General features: G+C 42.0%; 1 protein-coding gene across 1 annotated transcript in view; it reads left to right on the top strand.

Annotated features, from left to right (window-relative positions):
* The first annotated feature begins 24,334 nt into the window (after nucleotides 1-24,334).
* Nucleotides 24,335-25,676, top strand: part of LOC126267750 (protein masquerade) — a 261,391-nt gene continuing 260,049 nt past the window's right edge. Inside the window, exon 1 of the mRNA XM_049973057.1 lies at nucleotides 24,335-24,515. Coding sequence (XP_049829014.1) covers nucleotides 24,419-24,515 — 97 coding nt within the window. The 5' untranslated portion in view covers nucleotides 24,335-24,418. The remainder of the gene's footprint in view (nucleotides 24,516-25,676) is intronic.

Genomic DNA, 25,676 nt, shown 5'->3' with positions numbered 1-25,676 from the left:
TGGAACAGATGGTCACCTTCAGGCAGAGAACGTACAGCAGTGTCAGGCAGAAGAAAATATTTTTATGTAAACTCAATAAAGTGTTCTGAGCTAAACACCAGCAAAAAATATTTCGTCTGACATCTCTCGGTGGTTATCATCATAAGGGACTGTCAGTGGCTATGGGATTCAGGATGTTGGATAGATAATGCATTATTGGCAACTCAGCAAATATCTTTTAAGGGCAAATCAATGTCTTGACCCAGAACGTTGGCTGAAGCAGGTAGTACCCGCTGCTAAAAAACCTTGGTATACGATGGCGACTATGTCTTCCGGTGTGTGCTGCACTAGTGGCCGCCCCGCTTTAGAATAAGTACGCGTGCCTCACGAATTCACGATCTGAAAATCCCAACTTGACACCTACAAACAGTTCCTCCAACCATCTCCCTTTCTCAATAGCAGGATCCTCTAACAACCCATTCTACAGTGAAGCACCAAAGAAACTGGTATAGGCATGCGTATTCAAATACAGAGATATGTAAACAGGCAGAATACGGCGCTGTGGTCGGCAACGCCTATATAAGACAAAAAATGTCCGTCCCTGTTAGATCGGTTACTGCCCCTACAATGGCAGGTTATCAAGATTGAAGACAGTTTGAACGTGGTGTTATAATCGGCGTACGAGTGACGGGACACAGCATCTCTGAGGTAGCGATGAAGTGGGGATTTTCCCCTACGACCATTTTGTGAGTGTACCGTGAATATCAGGAGTCCGGTAAAACATCAAATCTCCGACATCGCTGCGGTGGAAAAAGATCCTGCAAGAACGGGACCAACGGCGACTGTAGAGAATTGTACAACGTTACAGAAGTGCAACCCTTCCGCAAATTGCTGCAGATTCCAAAGCCGGGCCATCAGCAAGTGTCAGCGTGCGAACCACTCAACGAATCATCATCGATATGGGCTTTCGGAGCCGAAGGCCAACTCGTGTACTATCGAAGACTGCACGACACAAAGATTTACGCCTCGCCTGGGCCTGTCAATACCGACATTGGACTGTTGACTGGAAACATGTTGCCAGATCGGACGAGCCACGTGCCAAGTTGTATCGAGCGGATGGATGTTCAAATGTGTACGAATCCTTAAGGGACCAATCTGCTGAGGTCATTGGTCCCTAGACTTGAACACTACTTAAACTAACTTATACTAAGAATAACACACACCCCCACACATGCACGAGGGAGGACTCAAACCTCCGGCGAGAGGGGCCGCAGCGGATGGACGTGTACGGGTGTGGAGACAACCTGATGAATCCATGGATTCTGCTTGTTCAAGCTGGCAGAGGCTATGTAATGGTGTGGGGCGTGTGTAGCTGGAGTGATATGGGCCTCTGATACGCATAGATACGACTTGGACAGGTGACACGTAAGTAAGCTTAAAAATGGTTCAAATGGCCCTAAGCACTATGGGACTTAACATTTGAGGTCATCAGTCCCCTAGACTTCGTACTACTTAAAAGCTACCTATCCTAAGGACATCACATACATCCACGCTCGAGGCAGGATTCGAACCTGCGACCGTAGCAACAGCGCGGTTTCGGACTGAAGCGCCTAGAACCGCTCGGCCACAGCGGCCGGCCGTAAGTAAGCATCCAGTCTGATCACCTGCATCCATTCTTCTCAACTGTGCATTCCGACGGACTTGGGCAATTCCAGCAGGGCAGTGCGACACTCCACGCGTCCAGAATTGCTACAGAGTGGCTCCAGGAACACTCTTCTGAGTTTAAACACTTCCGCTGGCCACCAAACTCCGCAGACAATAACATTTCTGAGCATATCTGTGGTGCAACGTGCTGTTCAGAAGAAATCTCCACCACCTCGTACTCTTACGGATTTATGGATAAGCCTGCAGGATGCATGGTGTCACTTCCTTCCAGCACTACTTCACACATTAGTCGAGTCCATGCTACGTCGTGTTGTGCGCACTTCTGCGTGCTCGCTGGGGCTCTACACGATGTTGGGTAGGTGTATCAGTTTCTTTGGCTCTTCAGTGTATCTTGTACAGCTTGCCTCACTCGTAGGGAAATGTTCAAGGCCATCTGTTTTCAATGAATTACAAGTCATCGAGCTTTCGAGGTACGATCGTCCCTAGTCGCTTGAACAGTAACGAGAGTGGTGGTACACACAGATGCACAGGACTATTCGAATGATCTCCTTGGTGTCATAGGTCAGACTCAGAAGCGGATTCAGAATGTTGGAGTGTTCCTCTTCCCTACAGCATGTCTCCGCGTTGGTCCATTTTATTACCTTCTGTTGTAGGAACGTACCCGGAGCACGCTCATTGCTGAACACAGCTGAGATACATCGACCTTTAAGAGAAAAACATGTTCCTTTTCAAGGACATCTGTTTTCAATGAATTACAAGTCATCAAGCTTTCGAGGTACGATCGTCCCTAGTCGCTTGAACTGTACCGAGAGTGGTGGTACACACAGATGCACAGGACTATTCGAATGATCTCCTTGGTGTCATAGGTCAGACCCAGAAGCGGATTCAAAATGCTGGAGTGTTCCGCATCCCTACAGCATGTCTCCGCGTTGGTCCATTTTATTACCTTCTGTTGTAGGAACGTCCCCGGAGCACGCTCATTGCTGAACACAGGTGAGATACATCGACCTTTAAGAGAAAAACACAGGGCAAGTATTATTGATTACCTATATTCAATAATTTTACCAAATCTAGTGTAAATGTAATTTATTTATGAAACACAAAGGCCTCTGAAAAGTTTACCTATCCTAGGTAAAGCAGTACCGATGATTTTTGTGCGTAGTACCATACCACAAAGAGCCTACATGGTGAACCATAAAGTTATACATTACAGCTTCGCAACGCGTCATATAGTATGTTCAGAAATGCATAGAAATTATATATACCTGATATAGTCAAGTCAGGGGGCAATCTAGAACAATGTAGAATCAGAAGTACAACTTCAAACATCGAGTACCGCTGTTGTACAGTATTTAATGTGACGCGCTGTTTCAGCAAATCATCTGATCTCCAGTACATTCTACTGTATCTGACGATGGCAATGTTTTTTGCTGAAACAGCTCATCACAATAAGTACTGTACAACAGCGGTATTGCCTGTTTGAAGTTGTTCTTCTGTTTTTCCAAAGAAATTATTATTCGCAGGTATGGGACTCACGCAGTCTCCAAGATATTAACTGCTGTAAGAATATAACGGCACGTGTGTCTTCAAACAACTGCACTAATTTTGAAATGGTTTCAGCTAAATAGCCGGGGGCGTCGTCCAAATGGTGCATCGGACGATGCAGCCCGGTTGAACGCCCTAGAAAATTTCAAAATTACACATCTGTAGCCTACCACAAGAATTTCTTATTCCACATTTTTAAATATTACTATGTTTTCAAAAGCAATATGTATCGTAACCATGAGGTCATCAGCTGAATCCCATTACTTCCTTTTTTCCCGTCTTTCGTATTGTTGCGACGTGGTCCGCTATGATTTCCTATCCCGTGCAGATCTCTCTCTCCCTAGGAGCAACAGTTACAGCCAATGTCCTCAACTGTTCGTTAGATACTGGTATGTTCAGTGCCTGTCTTCCTGTACAATATTTGAGCTCTACGCCGCCCCCTCCCCCCACCCCCCACCCTGGTATCCTGGTATCATGAAAGTTATCTTATGTCTTCACACGTTCTATCACACTGTTCCTTCTCCTACTGGTTTCCATATATTAGTTTCCACGCCGTTTCTAGCAGACCCTCCTCATATCTTTCGTATTACACGCATTATCTGCAGTCTTTCTTACCGCGTGCCATCCGTGGATGAATAGGAAGGAGGAGAGGAGGGAAAAGACTGGTAAGAGTATCTACCCTCCGCCACACATCGCGGGGTGTCTTCAGAGTTCAGGTGTTCCTGTAGGTGTAAACAGCTATGCAAATAACCGAACAAGCAGCTTAATACATACATAAAACTCACTCACGATAGTGCACCAGCACGAAACATGTGTGGGTAAAAGTAAAACGCAAGAAGTCTGTGCTTTCGTCTCGTCTGCACAGTCAAAGTGCTTTGTTACTAAGCGAATACGGACAAAGCTCGTGAGCTTCAAATGATTTTCTTATTTAAAGACCTTCCCAGAAAATAAAATGTTCTACAAGTTGCAAGAGGACTGGCATTCGGTAGTGGGAAAAGGAAGAGAGGGGAAAGTTGTATATGGTCAGGAGGGAAATAACTGAAGAGGAAGTTGCACGGCGGAATTTTGCACAGAACATAATTTAATTATCGCTAATATTTGAGTTTAAAAATATAAAGGAAGACTATATATTTGGAGCAGACTTGGAGACACAGGAAAGTTTCAAATTGATTACATAACGATAAGAAAGATATTCCAAAACAGATTTTAAATTGCAAAACGTTTCAACGCACGCATGTGGACTCTGACCATAATTTAGCGGTCATGAACTGCATATTAAAATTGACGAAACTATAGAAAGGCGGGAATTTAAACAGTTAAAAGAATCAAAGAATGTTGGAAGTTTCAAAGAGAGAATTAGACAACGATTGACTGAAATAGGGGTAAGGAAAACAACAACAATAGACGATGGGTAGCCTTAAGTGATGAAATGGTGAAGCAGCAGAGGATCACATGAAGAAAAAATCAAATTTCAGTAAAAATACTCGAGTATCAGTAGATACTGAACCTAATTGACGAAAGAAGAAAACTTAAAAATGCAGAAAATGATATAGGCAAAAGGGAACGCTGACGTCTAGACAATGAGATCGACAGGAAATGCAAAATGGCGAAGCAGAAATGGGTAGTCAAGAAATGCAAGGAAAGATAGATTCCGCCAATAGAATAACTAAAGAGATCTTTCGATAAAAGATAAGCAGCAGTATGAATATCAAGATCTGAAGTGGCAAATCAGTAGTAAGAAAAGAAGGAAGGTTGAAAGAGGGGAGGAATATACAGAAGTGCTATATAAGGGAGATGAAGTAGATAAAGATGGGTTGGGGGTTATTGAAAGACTGTTTCAGTCTTCATGGTAGGGGTTCACAGTCATGTCAACTTTTTAGAGAGTATTGTCTCGTGACTGACTGTACAAATTATTTATTTTCACTATTGAAATATCGGCCTTAAAGCCATTACCAAGTTGTATGCTGCAAAATACTGTACTCACATGTTCAACTCCAAAAAATTCCTAACATGTACACACGTCTCATGTAAATAGCATACAAGAGCGGTGGTTTGTTGGGATTCATGTTATAGGGGTTAAAATGCGCAGATACGACGATGCTATGTGTACATGTCAGAAGATTTTTAAAGTTTGAAATGTGCTGAAGCACAATCTTTAGCTGTATGCCACTTGATAATAGTCTTAAGTCCGAAACCACAATAGTGACAATGAATAATTTCTACAGTCAATGGCGACTACGAGTATAATGTCTTTTAAGGGAGTATTGAAAGACGGCCGCTTTGTCTCGAGCTTCGCGACGTGTAAGTCACTTGTCAACTAGAGGACGAGTTCACCTGTCTGCTAGAGAGGTGCATCTTTGCAGTAGAAATGGAAAGGCATCCCTTAGGGAGACGCGAAAACTTCGTCAGGTGCAGGCCAATCAGAGCACTGATGAGTATTTTTCAATGAGGGCGCATCGTGCAGTTTATTCACAAAACATCTGCGTCTACATCTACGTCATACTCCACAAGCCACCTAATGACGAGTGGCGGAGGGCACTTTTCCTACCACTAACTGAGCCCTCCAACCTTGTTCCACTCGCGAACAGCACTTGGGAAGAATTATTGTCGGTATGCCTCTGTATTGGCTCTAATTTTTCGAATTTTCTCCTCATGGTCATCACGCAAGACGTTTATGGAAGAGAAATAATATGTTGTCCGTTTCTTCCCGGAAAGTGCTCTCTCGAAATTTCAATAGTAAATCTCTCCGTGATGTACAACGCCTCTCTTGTAACGTCTAACAAATGAAGTTTGTTGAGCATCTCATGACGCTCTCGCGTAAGCTAAACGACCCCCTGACGGAATGCGCCGCTCTTCGTTGGATCTTCTTTATCTCTTCTATCAGTCCTACCTGGTAGGGATCCTAGATGGATGAACAGTACTCAATAATCGGTCGAACAAGCGCCTTATAAACCACTTTCTTCTTTGATAAGTTACATTTCCTTACGATTCTTGCTACGAATCTTAGTCTGACATCTGCTTTTGCCACTATTCGTTTTATGTGGCCATTCCACTTAAGGTCACTCTGGATACTTACTCCTAGATATTTTACGGTAGATGCCGTTTCCGGCGGCTTGTCATCAATAGTGTAGCTGCACAGTAGTGGATTTGTTTTCCTATGTATACGCAGTTGTTACATTTATTTACGTTCAGTATCAATTCCCAGAGCCTGCACCATTCATCAATTCTCCGGAGCCCATTCTACAAATCGTTACTATCTTCTGACGTAGCTACTTTGTCATAGACAACAGTATCATCTGCGAACAGACTTAAAGAGCATACGACCTTTCTACTAGATCATTTATATATGTTGCAAACAGTAACTGACGTATTACACTTCCATGAGATACTCCGGAAATTACCTTACATCTATCGATTTTATTCCGTTAAGAGCAACGTGTTAAGTTCTATCTGCAAGGAAGTCTTGAATCCAGTCGCAAATCTACTCCGATACTCAATAACTTCGTATTTTTTTCAGTAAACGGCAATGCGATACTGTGTCAAACGCTGTCCTGATGTTAAGAAACACGGCATCAACCTGAGCGCCGTTTTCTATGACGCTGTGGATCTCATGGAAGAACAGAGTGAGCTGAGTTTCGCAGGATCTCTGTTTGCGAAAACACCTTCCTGGAAGTATATCAAGCGGACGCGATGTGGACACTTGTCTTTTTCTTTCCAGGCGGGTGCATTCGAACGACAACTTGCAGCATTATGGTGAGATTACAGCAAGCGCCGAACATTCGAGTTAGCGGTATGCATTCGACAGAATTTGTATCTAATATGATCCAAACCACCGCGAATAAAAACACCATTTTCAGGTGCTCATGCCTCGGGTTCTATTGGTAATAAAAAGATAGAGTCAAGTGTTTTGGATAGCACTTGGACTAGAAACCATTTGTATACTCAACAGGAGGATCGTCTTAGTGTCACTGTCCTATAGTACAGGGTGAAGGAATTAATACAACACACTTCCTACTGCTTTGGCAAATGGAGCAAATCGGTTGGTTCTTTTTGTATTTAACGTGGTCTACGGCAGGCCTGATGGAACTTGTGGAGGCGCCGTTAGTTCATGGGCGGTTCATCTACATCTACATCTGCATCTACGTGATTACTCTGCTATTCAGAATAAAGTGCCTGACAGAGGGTTCAATGACGGGTTCCTCGGAAAATCCCACAAAAGGGATTTTTTACTACATTTTTGTCATAACCAGCGAACCAAAACCCTGCCGACGATTCCAAGACGTCTATGCACAACAAATGGTTGATATTTTTGAGCTATATTCCGAAGATATCGATATCGAACAAACGTGAAAATTTTCTTGATGTTTTTGACCATTTACAAGATAAAGAGGTTCAAAGTTACTCTACTTCCGGTATGAGGCGAAATTTAAATAATACTTAATCACAGTATATTGCTCAAATGTGAACGGTATATTCTCTGGGCTTATGTCTGAAAGACCATCTCCCTGTTTTCAAAAAACGAGTCATCAAGAAATACCCGAAAAACTTCTTTTCTTGGTACCAAACCCCAGCCGTTGATTCCGAGACGGCCATGCTCAGCATGTGACTGTAATTTTTACGATGTATACCTAAGATCTCGTTCTCAAACAATCTTGAAAACTTTCTTCATATCATTATCCGTTTCCGAGGTACAGAGGTTCAATGTTACCCTACTTGTACACATAAAATACGCACGTAAAATCCGGTGAGAGGTAAAAAGATAGTTTGTAAAGTGACGTAGCACGGAGAAGTATGCTGTAAGGGGTTTCCGTTATCAGCTGGGAACCCCGTGGTGTAGGACTGAAGCATAGACAAAAAAAAAAAAAAATTCCACGTAAAATCTGTTCTCCGCTGTAAAATTAGTTTTGCATTATTTACATTTAACGTAAGCAAACTACCCAAGTTTTATTGACCAATACTTTTTTTCATAAGAGCTACATGCCCGGCTGCAGCAGGAAAAAGAAGGGAACCAGCGGAAAAATACTCCTGTTGGACCACAAAAGAAGGGAATATGCTCCTGTTTAAAAGACTGTGATTGAAACGTGTGGTATTAGCCGCTTCATGCTATATCCCTCAGCATCTTTAAAAAAATTTCCAAATAGTTTGGCATAAAGAGGACCATATTCGCATTTCTTGTGCTCCAATAGAAGCATTTTTGCACTGTTTATAAGGTTGGATTTTACGTGTTCTTTGGACTTGAATTATGTCATTTTGGGTTCCATTTTGCATTCGAATTTGACGTGGAAATCGTTAGGCTTTTTCTAACGTTTTTGATCTCATCAGAAGACGTAGGGATCGTTGTCCGTTTCCGATTTAACCATCCGTAAATTCATGTGACTTACAAACAGTTTGCTTCATAAGTTTGCAAATTTATTTTAAGTATTATTGTGCCATGATGTTCGGAGAGGATGTTAAACGGTTTGATCCATGATGAGTAACGACGTGTATATTGTTTATTCCAACATTATACTGCCTTTATCATATGAAGACTATTTTTTTTTCAACCTACGATAGGATGCGAAATAGAAACCACAGTGAAATCACACGCCTTTTATTTGCAAAATTTAGCTACACCTTCCAGATACTTCCCTACATAGTCGCCGCTCCATTTACCGTAGAGTTGCACCAAGTTTCCAATACGCTCATAATAGAAGACAGCCACCTATGCTTTCCGCCAATTTTCTACACTGTTCTGCATCTCGCTGTACATACAAAAATGCTGTCCTCATAGCCAGCGGTTCATGTGAGCAAAGAGATGAAAATCAGAGAGAGCCATGGTCGGACTGTATGATTGGTGATCGAACACTTCCCACCGAAAACGCTGCAGGGGCGTCCTTGTGGCAGTTGCAGTGAGTTCCTGAAACATTGCCGCTCTTTGCTATTGTGCATGACAGTTACTTCGTGTAGGCTGCACGAAATCAGGCGGAAGCCCTTCAGCAAATGACAACACGCACTTCACACTTGGCGGGAGACTGAGTTGTAGCCATCTTTATTTGCTCCCTGTGCGATCAGAACGGAAAAATTCGACATGATGCTGTCGACGAGACACTGCACAACACATCTGGGTGAAAAGGTTCATCAGATTTTCACTGCGGTTTTAATTTGACGACCGATCGGAAATTGAAAAAAAAAATTAAAAAATAAATAGCCCGCGTACATTTGGTCTTCGCGAATTTATTATCTTGCACTTCTTCCTTTGTTCACGAATTCCACCACGAGTCCCTTATCTCCAAATCTGAGTAAATTTTCTTTATAAAACGCACTCCACTCGCTTACATTACACTCTGCTCAGGGTCTAAATTATCCTCTGTAAGAACTGTACAGCATGTCAGGTAATGCAACTGCAGTACCGTACTTTGATACAGGAGGCGACAAAGACGGCCCCATCGAAACTTATCTTTTCCACCACACAAGTAACTAGTTTTTCAGGTTATTAGGCAGTGTAGGCTACAAATGACAAACACATTTGTCCTGGACAAATTGAGTCTATGAGACCCAGTTTTATTGCACTTCGAGGCAGCATGGTAAGATGTTGACAGTCAATGTTCTAACTCAAATCTCAGATGTGTTATTTCCGAGTAACCACCCCCCCCTTTTTTTTCATTTCCGCTTTGCGCGAAAGTTCTGGCATCTCTGAAACTACATATTAGTAGTCATATTACGTTATTAATGGGTCACGTACAGTGCCTGGGGGTATATTTGAGGAAACGAACGAGTTTCAGTTCCAAAAGGAATGGCGGGCTTTCAGTTTGACACTGCGAGAAGAATTTGACAGAGCGCTATTAGACCAAATTCGTTCAAATGGCTCTGAACACTATGCGACTTAACTTCTGAGGTCATCAGTCTCCTATAACTTAGAACTAATTAAACCTAACTAACCTAAGGACATCACACACATCCATGCCAGAGGCAGGATTCGAACCTGCGACCGTAGCGGTCGCTCGGCTCCAGACCGTAGCGCCTAGAACCGCAAGGCCACTTCGGCCACCACTATTAGACCAAAATCGTAAAAAAAGGCCTCTGGAGTAGACGACATTCCCTCGGGGTTACTGGCAAGGTACCTCTTGAGTGCAAGGTGGCGAAAGGCCAGTAGTGTTTAAGGCATTCGACGCTCCGCATATTGGCTACCATGAAACCACAATGTTGGCTGCTAGTGGCAGCAGGGGGCGGGACTGGAGATAGCCATTGGTGAGCAGAGTATGAAGCTACGGATCGTAGTTGAACTGCTTAGTCGACGTGTGACTCATAACATTGCTACTGTGCTAGTGATGTTAATACAAAGCACAGCAATGGCAGCGATAAACAAAGAAAACATTGTATTATATCTACAACAACACTTGCCGAAGTTGTCATTTCGACAGAAAGGAACCCAAAAAATATCGCTGAGAGAGAAAGAAGTGGCAAATGAAATATTAGGTTTCTGCAACATGAGACAGTGGAAAGTGTGGTGTCGTATACGTTCGACTGTGCGGACATTGTACAGTATATGACGAGTGAAAATATGACGATACGTGCTTGACACGTGAAAGCGATATTGAAACAGGTGTCGAGCCACACAGTTCATCAGCCTTGAAGGACAGGGAGCCACAGATACAGTCTCCAGTAAAAAGCAGGAAAAGAAATCGTTGTACAAGTTGTTACTAAACATAATTACATGCATGAAAAGAAAATCCGCAGCACAGTAAAAAAATAATTATGAACAGATTTCGGATAATACCGTGTAGTGCATAAGAAAAACTACGAATGTTCAAAGGAAGACAAGGCACTTTTGTTACAAAAAATTGTGTTTGTGCGTTTCTTGCTCTATACAATTTACAGGATGTGCATGACAGTGCCCTAATACGTTGTGAACATAAAACTGCGCGCGACATAGGTTACAATGATGTCAAGGGAAGTAGTGTATGTTGCATAACTTCAAATAGTGCTACAAAATTGGAAGACGTATAACGAAATTTCAAACAAAACGTCAACTTGACGATGCACAGCGAAGTGCGGAATCGGACCTAAATTTGTAGATGAGACAGACAAACTTATCACATCGTTCATTAAGAAATTTGTTTTCAACTCTGAGCAACATGGATTTGAAGGGAAATGCATATGAAAAGAACCCTGGAAAGGTACAGAGAGAGTTGTATCAAGATCAAATAACATCAGTACCTTAACGCATTGGTATACAATTACGCCGACTGTTAATTTGGAAGGTAAATTGGCTATAAATTTATTTATTGTGCTGCAGGTAGTTGGAGATGATCTGCCCCTATGATTCTTTCAAGTTTTCGTGATCTTGCAAGGGCAGTAGGGAATATTTACACCACACACTCAAAGACGACACGTTCCCGTATGCCACAGCATCATCAGCAAAGAGTCGCAAATTGCTGCTCACCCTATCCGTCGGGTCATTTAGGTATACAGAGAATAAAAGCTGTCCTACTACACTTTCCTGTGGCACTTCTGACGGTACTCGTATCTCTTATGAACACTCACCGTCGAGAACAACGAACTGGCTTCTATCATTTAAAATGCCTTCAAGCCACTCACATATCTGGGAACTTAAACCATATGTTCCGACCTTCGTCAACAATCTGCAGTGGTACATGCTGTCAAATGCCTTCCGGAGATCTTGGAACATGGAATCTTCCCTATATCCGTGGTTTGTAGTATACCACGTGAGAAAAGGGCAAGCTGACTTTCGCCCGAACGATGCCTTCTAAATCCGCGCTGATTTGTGGGCAGAAACTTTTCCGTCGCAATGAAATTTACACTACTGGCCATTAAAATTGCTACACAAGGAAGAAATGCAGATGGTAAAAGGGTATTCATTGGACAAATATATTATACTAGAACTGACATGTGATTACATTTTCACGCCATTTGGGTGCATAGATCCTGAGAAATCAGTACCCAGAACAACCACCTTTGGCCGTAATAAGGGCCTTGATACGCCTGGGCATTGAGTCAAACAGAGCTTGGGTGGCGTGTACAGGTATAGCTGCCCATGCAGCTTCAACACGATACCACTGTTCATCAAAGTAGTGACTGGCGTATTGTGACCAGCCAGTTGCTCGACCACCATTGACGATTCGTTTTCAATTGGTGAGAGATCTGGAGAATGTGCTCGCCAGGGCAGCAGTCGAACATTTTCCGTATCCAGAAAGGCTCGTACACGACCTGCAACATGCGGTCGTGCATTATCCTGCTGAAATGTAGGATTTCGCAGGGATCGAATGAAGGGTAGAGCCACGGATCGTAACACATTTGAAATGTAACGTTCACTGTTCAAAGTGCCGTCAATGCGAACAAGAGGTGACCGAGGCTTGTAACCCGTGGCACCACAAACCATCACGCCGGGTGATACGCAAGTATGGCGATGACGAATACACGCTTCCTATGTGCGCTCCCCGCGATGTCGCCAAACACGGATGCGACCATCATGATGCTGTAAACAGAACCTGGATTCATCCGAAGAAATGACGTTTTGCCATTCGTGCATCCAGGTCCGTCGATGAGTACACCATCGCAGGCGCTCCTATCTGTGATGCAGCGTCAAGGGTAACTGCAGCCATGGTGTCCGAGCTGACAGTCCATGCTGCTGCAGACGTCGTCGAACTGTTCGTGCAGATGGTTGTCGTCTTGCAAACGTCCCCATCTGTTGACACAGGGATCGAGACGTGGCTGCACGATCCGTTACAGCCCTGCGGATAAGATGCCTGTCATCTCGATTGTTAGTGATACGAGGCCGTTGGAATCCAGCTCGACGTTCCGTATTACCCTCCTAAACCCACCGATTCCATATTCTGCTATCAGTCATTGGATCAGGACCAACGCGAGGAGCAATGTCGCGATACGACAAACCCCAATCGCGTAGGCTACAATCCGACATTTATCAAAGTCGGAAACGTGATGGTACGCAATTCTCCTCCTTACACGAGGCATCACAACAACGTTTGACCAGGCAATGCCGGTTAACTGCTGTTTGTGTATGAAAAATCGGTTGGAAACTTTCCTCATGTCAGCACGTTGTAGGTGTCGCCAACCTTGTGTGAATGCTTTGAAAAGCTAATCATTTGCATATCGCAGCATCTTCTTCCTGTCGGTTAAATTTTGTGTCTGTAGCACGTGATCTTCGTGGTGTAGCAATTTTAATGGCCAGTAGTGTATTAGATTCAAGCTCAGAATGCGTTCAAAAATTCCGCAGCAAACGATGTTGTGGATATTGGTCTGTAATTATGTGGCTCCGTTCTTTTACATTTCTTATATACAAGAGTCACCTGTGCTTTTTTCCTTGCGCTTGGGACTTTTCGCAGAGATTCGCTATAAACGCAGGCTAACTAAGAGGCCAGAGCCACAGAGTACTATCTGTAAAACCGAACTGAGATTCCATCTGTGCCTGATGACGTAATTGGTTCCAACTCTTTCAGCTACTTCTCTGTGCCACGGGTACCAGTTTCTTTGTCCTCCACGCGCGACTCTGTACGGTAGTCAAACGACATGTTTGTACGGTCCTCTTGCGTGAATGATTTCTTAAACGCGAAATTTAAAATTCGAGATGTCTTCTATTGCCACCAGAGACTGGTCGTCGAATGACTGGATAGAAGCCTTCGACGCGCTTAGTGATTTTACCTGTCACGGATTTTCTCGGGTACTCGGGAAACATCTTTCGCTGGTGGAATTTGTTGTATGCTTCGGGCATTGCTTTCCTTACGGACACGCGAATTTCTACTTTTGGCTGTCAACATTTGCGTTCTCTTTTTTGAGGAGACGGACGGCAGTAGAACTCATGGAGGCGGAAACAGCGGGAGTGGTATTACAGACTCCTTCGGTTCAAGTGTAATCTATAACAATGAAGTAACAGTTCCAAGAGCCAAAAACGCAACATGATTCAAGAATCAGTTTTAAGCGACGAATCTAACAATATGTGATAGAAGGGATGTCCAAACCGCAAGTATCAGTGCGGCTCAAGAAGTGAGCACCCATCACACGATCGGTATATATATATATATATATAAAAAAAATCGATCGATTCCATATAATTCTCTTTATGTACAGTTAGGATAAAGTGAATATTTTCAATTTGTAACTCCAGCCGGCCGATGATATTGTCTCATTTCTTATATCTCAGTTATTCCCAGCTTAGGGGTAATTACCCCCCTGAGGGGTAAAATGAATTTTTCTAAGGGGTACAAACTAAACGATTCGACTCCGTTCCAATTACGAAACTAAATTATTTTCAAAAGATCATTATTATTATTATCACAATTTTGTAAGACTCTGATATTGATTATATATGTTATCAATAATTACTTTTTCTAAATTATTAGGTTACAGATGTATAGGTACATAAGCAAAAGCCCCTACAAGCTGCGACAAAAATTTAAAAGCAATGATAATAATCACTAGCGCGACCGCTGTAAGCATCAGAAAAGATGTATTTTGCTACACCGGAAGGCGAATGATAAATGATGGAAACTCCATTCAATTTGAAACTTCCTGGCAAATTAAAACTGTGTGCCCGACCGAGACTCGAACTCGGGACCTTTGCCTTTCGCGGGCAAGTGCTCTACCATCTGAGCTACCGAAGCACGACTCACGACCGCTACTCACAGCTTTACTTCTGGCAGTATCCGTCTCCTACCTTCCAAACTTTACAGAAGCTCTCCTGCGAACCTTGCAGAACTAGCACTCCTGAAAGAAAGGATATTGCGGAGCCACAGCCTGGGGGATGTTTCCAGAATGAGATTTTCACTCTGCAGCGGAGTGTGCGCTCCATTAAATTTTTTCGTCAATTTTGTAGAAGATTCTGTCTTTGGTTCTCTTGGAGAGAAGGCGTATTCATGAGAGAAGTGTTACCTGAATAATAATTTTTATGAAAGTGTGAAGTGTGAGAGTTCTTTTTAGTGCAAAACCACGAAAGTTTTCTTTACCTCCTGCATCTGAAGAGGAATTCCGATAAAAATCAGTATAGTATTCACGGTCAAAAATGAGAAGTAGTCATAGCGGAAGAAAAAGCATATAACCAATTTCCGTAAATCTCAACGGCGTAAAGCAAGCAAAATCGACGTAAGTTTACGCCACCACTGACTTACAATTTACAAGATTTTATAAATTAAGACTTTGTAATTAATTCGATTAGTAATAATGATAAGAACATTTATTATACTATATATATTTGCACACAGGTTCCTCACGTAGTCAACCCAATACATACATGTGTGCTTTTGTCCTGTGCATCACTGATGATAATAGTGAGACGTATCTCAAGAAAATGCCTTCTACAAGTTGTAGATAGTACCTGCAGAAATCAAGAAATTGCTTCATTACACGATTCGAAACAGGTAATTGAATTAATTGACAGCACGACACAGCAGAAGGGCTACGATAGTGCTGCACTCAGTACTATTATTATTATTATTACAGTTAGTGGCTGTGGTCAGACACAAAGCATTAACAGCCTGCTCTTCCAATTTCTGCCAGTTCAGAAGTAACGAGTGCAGCAATCAAGTGATTTACGAACAGAGAGTATAGTGCACAAATTTTAACTTGATTGATTTTAAATAGGGTTGCAGTGCGCAGGTCAAACAAGTGACGCAATGGAAAGGAGTAATGCAGGGAAAGTACGTTTTGTAATAAGTGTCCACCGTCACTTCTTATCTGAGAAGGAGTTGTGAGTAGCACTTGCGATGCACCACAAATTCCTTCGTCATTCTTTCTAACACGCACATACACTCACACACACAAGCTAAATATTATTCATCTTTCATCATTTTAAAAATAAAAGTGTTCTAAGAAAAGTCTTTCACTCTACAGTTTAATTACTTGCTAAAGTTGGTCATAATGAGGGGGAGGCGGGGCGCAACAAACGTAGCGAAGGGGAGGGGGGAAGGGCTGGGGTACTACCTAATGTCTACTTGCAGTCGGGGGTAATGGTCTAAGAAAGGTTTGAGAGCAATGTTATAACCGACCAATTCGTCAGGCGTGCAGTTCTGTTATCTTACGGCTATTTCAGTTGCAACTGTGAAACTAGAGGTTTAGAGACGTATCATGAAATTAATTTATCGAAATACAAGAAAATTCTGTGTTATTTCTATACAGTTGTGACAGAGAACCTTTTTTCAACGTAGTTGTGATCATTGCAAGCCGACAGAAGTTAGAAAAATTCATGTGGCTTGCAATTACTACCAATGTCTACTATCTAACAGCACGGTAAGTCTGTTATAACAGCTTTAATGTCATACCATTTTCTACGTTACAAATAAGAACAACATTTGAACATGAACGTTTCTATTATGGGCTTCCACGAAATCTTATTTTCACGTGCAATTTCTACCATAGCAGATGATCGGTACACAGATGAGCTTTCATTCAATTCAATTTATTCACTTGTCAGCCCATGGACTAGCTTCCTATGGCATTGAATTATCATCAGTTTCAGGAATTCCTCAGAAATTTGGATGCTGATTGTGATGGTGTCGTATATTTTGCAGAAATAAGGTGGCCTCGTTGACAACTTGGATCATGATTTCGTGGCGTCTGCACCATTCTCGAACCCTAGCATCAGATCTTACCAACTGAAATCGTGACTCATCGGCCCAAGCCGCGGTTTTCCAGTCGTCGAGGGTCCAACTGATACGGTCACGATCCCAGGAGAGGCGCTGCAGCGATGTGATGCAGGCACTCGTGTCGATCGTCTGCAGACACCGCCCATTAACGCCAAATTTCTCACACTGTCGTAACGGATTCGTTCGTCATACGTCCCACCCTGATTTCACGCAGTGTTGTTTGTCTGTTCGCACTGACATCTCTATGCAACGCCGTTGCTCTCGGTTGTTACGTGAAAGCCGTCGGCACTAGGTTGTTCGTGACGAGAGGTAATGCCTGGAATCTTGTATTCTCGGCACACTCTTGACACTGTGGATCTCGGAATATTAAATTCGTTAATGATTTTCGAAACGGAATGCCCAACGCATCTAGCTCCAATTACCATAGAGCGCGTTCAGAGTCTGTTAATGTCTGTCGCGCGCCCGTAATGACGTCGGAAACCTCTTCACAAGAATCACCTGGCTACAAATGACAGCTCTACCAATGCACTGTCCTTTTAAATCTACATCTACATGGGTACTCTGCAAATCACATTTAAGTGCCTGGCAGAGGTTCATCGAACCATCTTCACAATTCTCTATTATTCCAATATCGTATAGCGCTCGGAAAGAATGAGCACCTATCTCTTTCATTACGAGCTCTGATTTTCGTTATTTTATCGTGGTGTTCGTTCCTCTCTATGTAGGTCGGTGTCAGCAAAATATTTTCGCATTCGGAGGAGAAAGTTGGTGATTGGAATTTCGTGAGGAGATTCCATCGCAACGAAAAACGCCTTTCCTTTAACGATTTCCAGCCCAAAACCTGTATCATTTCTGTGACACTCTCTCCCATATTTCGCGATAATACAAAACGTACTGCCTTTCTTTGAACCTTTTCGATGTACTCCGTCAGTCCTATCTGGTAAGGATCCCACACCGCGCAGCCGTATTCTAAAAGAGGACGGACAAGCATAGTGTAGGCAGTCTCCTTAGTAGATCTGTTACATTTTCTAAGTGTCCTGCCAATAAAATGCAATCTCTGGTTAGCCTTCCCCACAACATTTTCTATGTGTTCCTTCCAATTTAAGTTGTTCATAACTGTAATACCTAGGTATTTAGTTGAATTTAGGGCTTTTAGATTTGACTGATTTTTCGTGTAACCGAAGTCTAACGAGTTCCTTTTAGCACTCACGTGGATGACCTCACACTTTTCGTTACTCAGGTTCAACTGCCACTTTTCGCACCATTCAGATATTTTTTGTAAATCGTTTTGCACTTTGTTTTGATCTTCTGATGACTTTATTAGTCGATAAACGACAGCGTCATCTGCAAACAACAGCCCAGATAGTCTCCCAAATCGTTTATATAGATAAGGAACAGCAAAGGGCCTATAACACTACCTTGGGGAACGCCAGAAATCACTTCTGTTTTACTCGATGACTTTCCGACAGTTACTACGAACTGTGAACTCTCTGACAGGAAATTCCAAATCCTGTCACATAACTGAGACGATATTCCATAAGCACGTAATTTCAATACGAGCCTCTTGTGTAGTACAGTGTCAAAAGCCTTCCGGAAATCCAGAAATACGTAATCGATCTGAAATTCCTTGTCAATAGCACTCAACACTTCATGTGAATAAAGAGCTAGTTGTGTTTCACAGGAACGATGTTTTCCAAACCCATGTTGACTGTGTGTCAATAGACAGTTTTCTTCGAGGTAATTCATAATATTCGAACACAATATATGTTCCAAAATCCTGCTACATATCGACGTTAACGATATGGGCCAGCATGATAGTGGATAACTCATACTTCCTTTTTGACTATTGGTGTGACCTGTGCAATTTTCCAGTCTTTGGGTACGGATCTTTCGTCGAGCGTACGGTTGTATATGATTGTTAAGTATGGAGCTAATGCATCAGCATACTCCGAAAGGAACCTAATTAGTATAAAGTCTAGACCAGAAGACTTGCTTTTGTTAAGTGATTTAAGTTGCTTCACTTCTCCGAGGATATTTACTTCTACGTTAATCATGTTGGCAGCTGTTCTCGATTCGAATTATGGAATATTTACTTCGTCTTCTTTTGTGAAGGCATTTCGGATGACTGTGTTTAGTAACTCTTCTTTGACAGCAATGTCTATAATAGTATCTCCACTGCTATCGCACTGAGAAGGCATTGATTGTTTCTTGCCGCTAACATACTTCACATATGACCAGAATCTCTTTGGAATTTCTGCCAGGTACACGACACTACCGCCATCTGTAATTGTGCGTATCGCTATCCCATGACTTTTGCCACTTGGCGTAAACGTACAGCTTATCCCTTTCCAGCCAAGTGGTTTCAGTCTGAAACCACATTTTTACAGGGTGTCCAGAAAAGGGCTCCCTTATTTCAAAATTAAATATCTCGAAAACAAAGATCGATAGAGGAATGCAGTAAACGGTATGTTTATTGTGAAAGCTGTAAGAAGTTTATACAGCAGTTTGAAATAATAGTTACAAAAGCTGTTACCAGATGGCGCTGTACGCTGTACAGCTCATATCAGCATACATAAGTGAAATAATCGTATGAAAACAATCTTTGCAAACAATCACATCACAATGCTTTCAAAATGTTCACCATTGGCACTACAGAGGTGGCGCAAACGAAGAATGAAATTCTCCATCACATTTCGTAGTGTCTCAACCGAAATGGATTCACATGCCACAGAGATCGCCGATTCAAGCTCGTCCAGCGTGGCGGGAAGCTTCGGGTAGACCATGTCTTTCACTATGCCCCACAAAAAAAAGTCACAGGGAGTCAAATCCGGCGAATATGGAGGCCAATCCATGTCTGCACCAGTAAAATTGGGATATTCCAAAGCAATAACTCGATTCCCGAAGTATTCCTCAAGAAAGCGAAACACTTGTTCGGTCCGGTGTGGTCGGACCCCATCTTGCATAAACCATTCAGTACCTGGTCGTTCCCCTAACGCTTGCTGTGTGGCGACAAATTGTTCCAAAATTGCAACGTAACGTGCACCAGTGACCGTTTCTCGAATGAAAAAAAAGGGCCAATTATGCCTCTGCTGCATACTACAACCCACACAGTAACTTTAGGAGAATACAGGGGTTTCGCTTCACACCAATATGGCTTTTCGGAACCCCAAAATCGCCAGTTCTGCTTATTCACGTATCCATTCAGGTGGAAGTGTGCTTCATTTGTAAACCAGATGCAGCCAACATCAAATCTTTCACTATCAATCATTGTGAGCATCTGATTAGCAAAGGCAAACCTTTGTTGCACAGCTCGTACGGGTATGGCCTGGTGCGTTTGAATTTTGAATGGAAACATGTGTAGGCTTTTTCTCAGTCTTTTCTGCGTGCTGGAACGCTTCAAACCAGTCTCAGATGTAATTCTACGGACGGATGACATTGGATTTCGCTGAATAATTCCAGAAACTGTGGCGATATTTCCAGGCGTAACTGCGGTTTGCTTGCGGCCAACGTGCCCACTAGATCATCAGTTACGCTGCTTGTTCGTTGAAATTTTGCGAAGAGCGTACGAATGGTTTTCTCATCGGGTCTTTTTGGAACATTAAATCGTGCTTGAAAACTTCGCCTTGGTGCCGTAGGACTCTCTTCTAACCTGTGGTACTCTAGCACCAGAAAAACGCGTTGTTCAGTGGAGTACATGGTTTTAATCTCTTCCTTTTGTGCACGAACCTCCTTTCACGTTTCAATAGTGGAACTGATCGCTCTGGGCTTCGGATCACTATTTATACTAGGCATTACGTATGGCGATTACAGCGCCATCTGTTAGCAGCTTTTGTAACTATTGTTTCAAACTGCTGTATAAACTTCTTACAACTTTTTCAATAAACATACCGTTTACTGCATTCCTCTATCGATCTTTGTTTTCGAGATAATTAATTTTGAAATCAGGGAGTCCTTTTCTGGACACTCTGTACTTTGCCTGTTTTTGTGATCCAGAGGTTCATTCTTGAAACCACCACCCCACGTTGATTGCTGGTGACATATAGAGTCAGCCCCAGCTACTTGTTGCAATAGCGAAGTGATTGTTGTCAGGTAAAACCATTATTTGTGTAGTGCTGCGCCGAGTACACGTACTTTCGACCCAGCCTTTATATAAAATTGTTTTGTGACGTATATACAGCAAATAATAAGAATGTCAGGTAATGGATTATTCTTATTCTTCATTTTATGATATTTGGAAGCTAATTTTATTGATAATTATAACGTAAAGTTTTTTTTTTTTTACGAATACGTAGGTGGTTTCAGAATGAAACCACTGGGACATAACGACCTTCAAACGGTAAATTCTTTTATTCTTTACAGCGTGTCATTATGGATAATAGACCACCATCAAGAGTAAATCAGCAATTCAGAGCTTGTGACCTTACCACAAATATGCTAATGGACATACTTGCAGAAATTCCAAGTGATACTGGGTTGGCTGCTTCGGATACTGGAAGTGAATCAGGGGGAATTGATGAAGAACGTCAACTTCTTTTACCTCATGAGAGCGTAGCTGAATTTGAAGAGGATGTGAATGAAGGTGTTTGTGCTGAATGTGACTCTGTTCGCGTTAGTAGTGGCAACAATGACGGTGATGTGTGTGATGACAATACAGAAATAAATGAGTATATTGAATGGGTGCAACAGATACTGTCAAATGCAACAACTGAGTTTTCACAGGAATATGGTTCAAATATCCCTTTTAACAAATCAAGTCCCACTGAAACATTTAGTGATGGTTTATTAGACCATCGAGTGTATCAAACAAATTTAAATGCAATTCAAAAGACTGGAGGTTCCGCAGCTTTCAGACCAACCGATATTGATGAAATGAAGAAATTTCTTGCTATAAATTTACTAATGCGTACCAAAAAAAAAAAAATCCTTCATATAGGGATTATTGGTCCTCTGATCCAGTTTTCCGTGATTCATACATTTCAGATCTCATGCCTCGGAATAGATTTCCGTGGTTGCTAGGCCATATTCATGCAAATGACAACAGCCAGCAATCAAAAAAGGGAGAAAAAGGCTTCGACAAATTGTTCAAAATACTCCCACTATTGGACTATCTTAGCAAGAGGTGCGCAGAAAGTTATAAGCCAACAGAACACCTTGCTGTGGACGAATCAACGATTCGTTTCAATGGTAGATCCAGCCTCAAGCAGTATATGCCACAAAAACCCATAAAATGTGGGTACAAAGTTTGGGTACTGGCAAATGAAACTGGTTACGTTTCCAAATTTCAGCTTTATACTGGGAAAATTGGTCAGGAGGTAGGAAAGTGTCTAGGTGCCAGAGTTGTAAAACACCTTAGTTCAGAATTAGCAGGAAAGCATCACAAACTGTACTTTAATAATTATTTTACTGCTGTACCCCTGATATTGGATCTGAAGAAACAAGGAATATATGCCTTTGGGACAGTGGGGAAAGGCAGAGTTGGGTTCCCAAATGACTTCGAAAATAAAAAGATCATGTCCCGAGGAGAGTTCCGGTTTCGTTGTAGTGGCCAAGGTATCACGGCATTGGTTTGGAAAGATCGTAAACCAATACAGTTTCTTTCAAACTTCCACACCATTGAAAATGTGATCACAGCATCTTGGAAATCCAAAGATCGTTCTCGCACAGAAATTTCGTGCCCAGATATTGTAAAGGATTACAATACCTGTATGGGGCTTGTAGATAAATCCGACATGTTGAAATCAATCTATGAGATTGATAGAAAAAGCAAGAAATCGAGGCACAGAATTTTTTGGCCCTTTCTTGATGTCACTGTTATAAATGTCTGCATCATTTATAATGAACATTGTGATAATGATCAGAAAACTCTGAAGCAATTCAAACTGTCTGTAATTGCTGGTCTAGTTGGAGCAACTTCGTAATCAACTCCTAATCGCAAGAGATCTCAGATCCAGCGGAACAAATTCAAGACATTGGTTGCACCAGAAAAGCGATTTGACAGTGCATCCCGTATGCCAGAAAAAGGACCGTCTCGAAGATTTGCACACTGTAGTACTCCTAAAGAGCCACATCGAACAAGATCATTGTGCAAAACGTGTAATGTGGGTTTGTGCTTAACAAAAACAAAAAACTGTTCCACTGAATTTCATAAGAAAATGTAGCCATGAAAACTGCAGTAGAACCCCTCCAATCCGACCTTGGTTGGTCCGTCACTCCGGTTAGTCCGACCATGCTGAGGCTCGCGAGCCTGTGCCGGCTTGTCTCTGACTGGACGCCTGTCGGGCCATTGTTGTGGTGTCTACCGCTGTGCATATTGTTGTACTGTACGTTATGGTGCAGTTTCATCCTTCATTGGGATTAAAAAACTTCGTTGTTTGCTTTACTCCGTGTTCTCTACCGTACTTATTACTGTAGATTCACTGTGTGTACAGTTGTCTGTTTTTCAACATGTCTGGATTCGAACGTAAACACGTAACTCTTTCACTAAATGAAAAATTAGCAGTGATACAAAGACTAGACGAAGGAGATTGGCCTCAAAAAATTGCAAAGAAACTGAATGTAGGTGTTACGACAATTAAGGATTGGAGGAAGAATCGGAAAGACATTCACTCCTATACAGTTACGATTGATGGTAAAAACACTCTGAAGAATCGCAAAACATTAAAAAAAGCCTAAACTTGAACTGCTTGATAACGCATTGTTAATGTAGTTTTGTCAAGAAAGAAGGAAAGGAACTCCAATTCCGGGCCAGTTCTCAAAGAAAAAGCGATAGTTTAGCACAAAAAACTGGAAGCCTAAAGGAAATTTGCTGCCTGCGAAGGCTGGATTGATCCTTGGAAAACTCGTCAAAAATGTATTCCTGACTTTTTTTCCAAGTAATTTGTTTTCGTTTTTACTGTAAAAACAATGCATGCAGTATAATCATTTCTTAGTTTATAAATACAGTAGTTTATTTCTTTGTAAAAAATTTCTTTTTTATATACAGTGCTATAAACATTTTTAGTTTACAGTATATATCGTTTATACGTTATTATGTACAGTACAGTACTGTAATTTGTCTGTCGTTTTTCCTTTTAAACCCAATACATATTATAATGTGTATAGAGGTTTTTTTAGTTAATATATTGTTTAATACTGTGTAAAAAACATCTTTTTATATTACTGTGGATATCTTTTAGTTCTTAAATCGTATAATTTTTTGTACTAAATGTCTTTTTATATTTTTTCCAATAAATATTAGATTTTTCGCATAATCCGACCTTTTTCTCGTTCAGACCATGGTCCCGGTCCCGAAGGTGACGGTTTAGAAGGGTTTTACTGTGTCTGAACAGCCCAGTGGTTTCACTATGAAACCACCTAGAATATTTTATTACGGAATATAAATTTTATTGTTATTACACTATGTTATTGCTTTTTGAGACAGTAAAAGTAGATTTTGAAAGAAATTGTTGTAGTTTTCTTCTTATGTTTATTCATGGGCCTCACAGGGTTATGTGAGACTAGCTCGCCGGTGGCGCCTCACGCGGCCGTTGTCTGCAACTGGGGAGCGCCGCAGCGGCACGGTTGTGGTCCCGCGGGCAGTGTGCGCCTAGCTGTCAGGCGGACAGGACGGGACGGGATAGCAGAGGTTACGAGCCATGAGGTCGCCACTGCCGCTGCTGCTTGCTGCGCTCGCGATCGCCGCCGGGCTGCCCGCCGTCCGTGCGCAGGGCATCGCTGACAGCTTCATCTCTGGTGAGCGGCCGCTGTAGCCTAGCAACTCCTCTCGGTCGTATGTACCGTCGATGCCATCATCAGGCTTGCACAATCTTCCTAGGAGCTCTTCTTTTGGGCGAGCACTTCGAGTTGAGTAAGCCCGTTTTACGCGAGCTAAAACTGAACTGCTCTTCCACCCTCTAGTCCCTGATTTACAAGGGGATGGAGGACAACGACTGTTGTACAACAGCACTGACATGCGTGACGTGCTATATGGTTCGTGCTGGGAGTGAAAAATACGGATCTCGTAATGTTTTGTGTACTCTCTCTCTCTGTTTTGACAATGTACGCATTGTTTTTTTGAGCAGAAAGGAATTACTTAGAGCCTCACGACGATGATTAAAGAAAAATAAAAGTAAAGAACAGATGCGCCCTAACAAGCCAAAATCCGTTTCGTGACCAAATAAATAATTTAAGTTACACATGTTGCCGGGGGCGATCTCATCTTTAGTGATAAATAAGAATTTTTGCAACCGGGATCGAGACTTGAAATATTTTCGTATCCTCAGTGACCGGTTTAGACAGGTCTAGCTATCATCTTCGGATCTTATGGAAGTGTTATTACTGTGCATGAATTGTACTACCATAACGAGAGCACACGCCTGTGTTTTAAATGGAGTGCGCTCTTGTCATGGATGCACCATTCATGTACAGAAATATTACTTCCAGAAGAACCGAAGATGACAGCTAGACCTGTCGAAGCCGGTCATTGAGAAAATAAAAATATTTCAACACGCGATCTTGGCTGCCAAAATTCTTATCACCAAATAAATAATGTTTTGAAAATCATTAGGAAAGCGTTACCTATTTAATATTATCGTGTTCTGCCAAGTACCGAAGGAAAATTCTGTTAATGTTTACACACACTCAACTTACAAGAGCTCTGTGTTATCCACAACAAAACACTATAATCTCTAGGTATATATGCTCTAGGTATGTAGCTCTTATTGGCGAAAGTATGAACAAATAACTAATGTCATCATAATTTTATCTAATTCAGCTTCAAAATCTTACTTTTTAGATGAAGTTTCTTGGTCTTCAGCAGAGCAATTAATGCTCTGAGTGTTAATGATAGATCTAAAGTGTGTAACTCGAATCTGGTCACTTGCCATTCGTCAACTGTGCTATATTAATTTAATG

The sequence above is a fragment of the Schistocerca gregaria genome, chromosome 1, assembly GCF_023897955.1.
Source record: "Schistocerca gregaria isolate iqSchGreg1 chromosome 1, iqSchGreg1.2, whole genome shotgun sequence".
Classification (NCBI taxonomy): Eukaryota; Metazoa; Arthropoda; class Insecta; order Orthoptera; family Acrididae; genus Schistocerca; species Schistocerca gregaria.
This window is presented reverse-complemented; position numbering and strand designations above follow the sequence as displayed.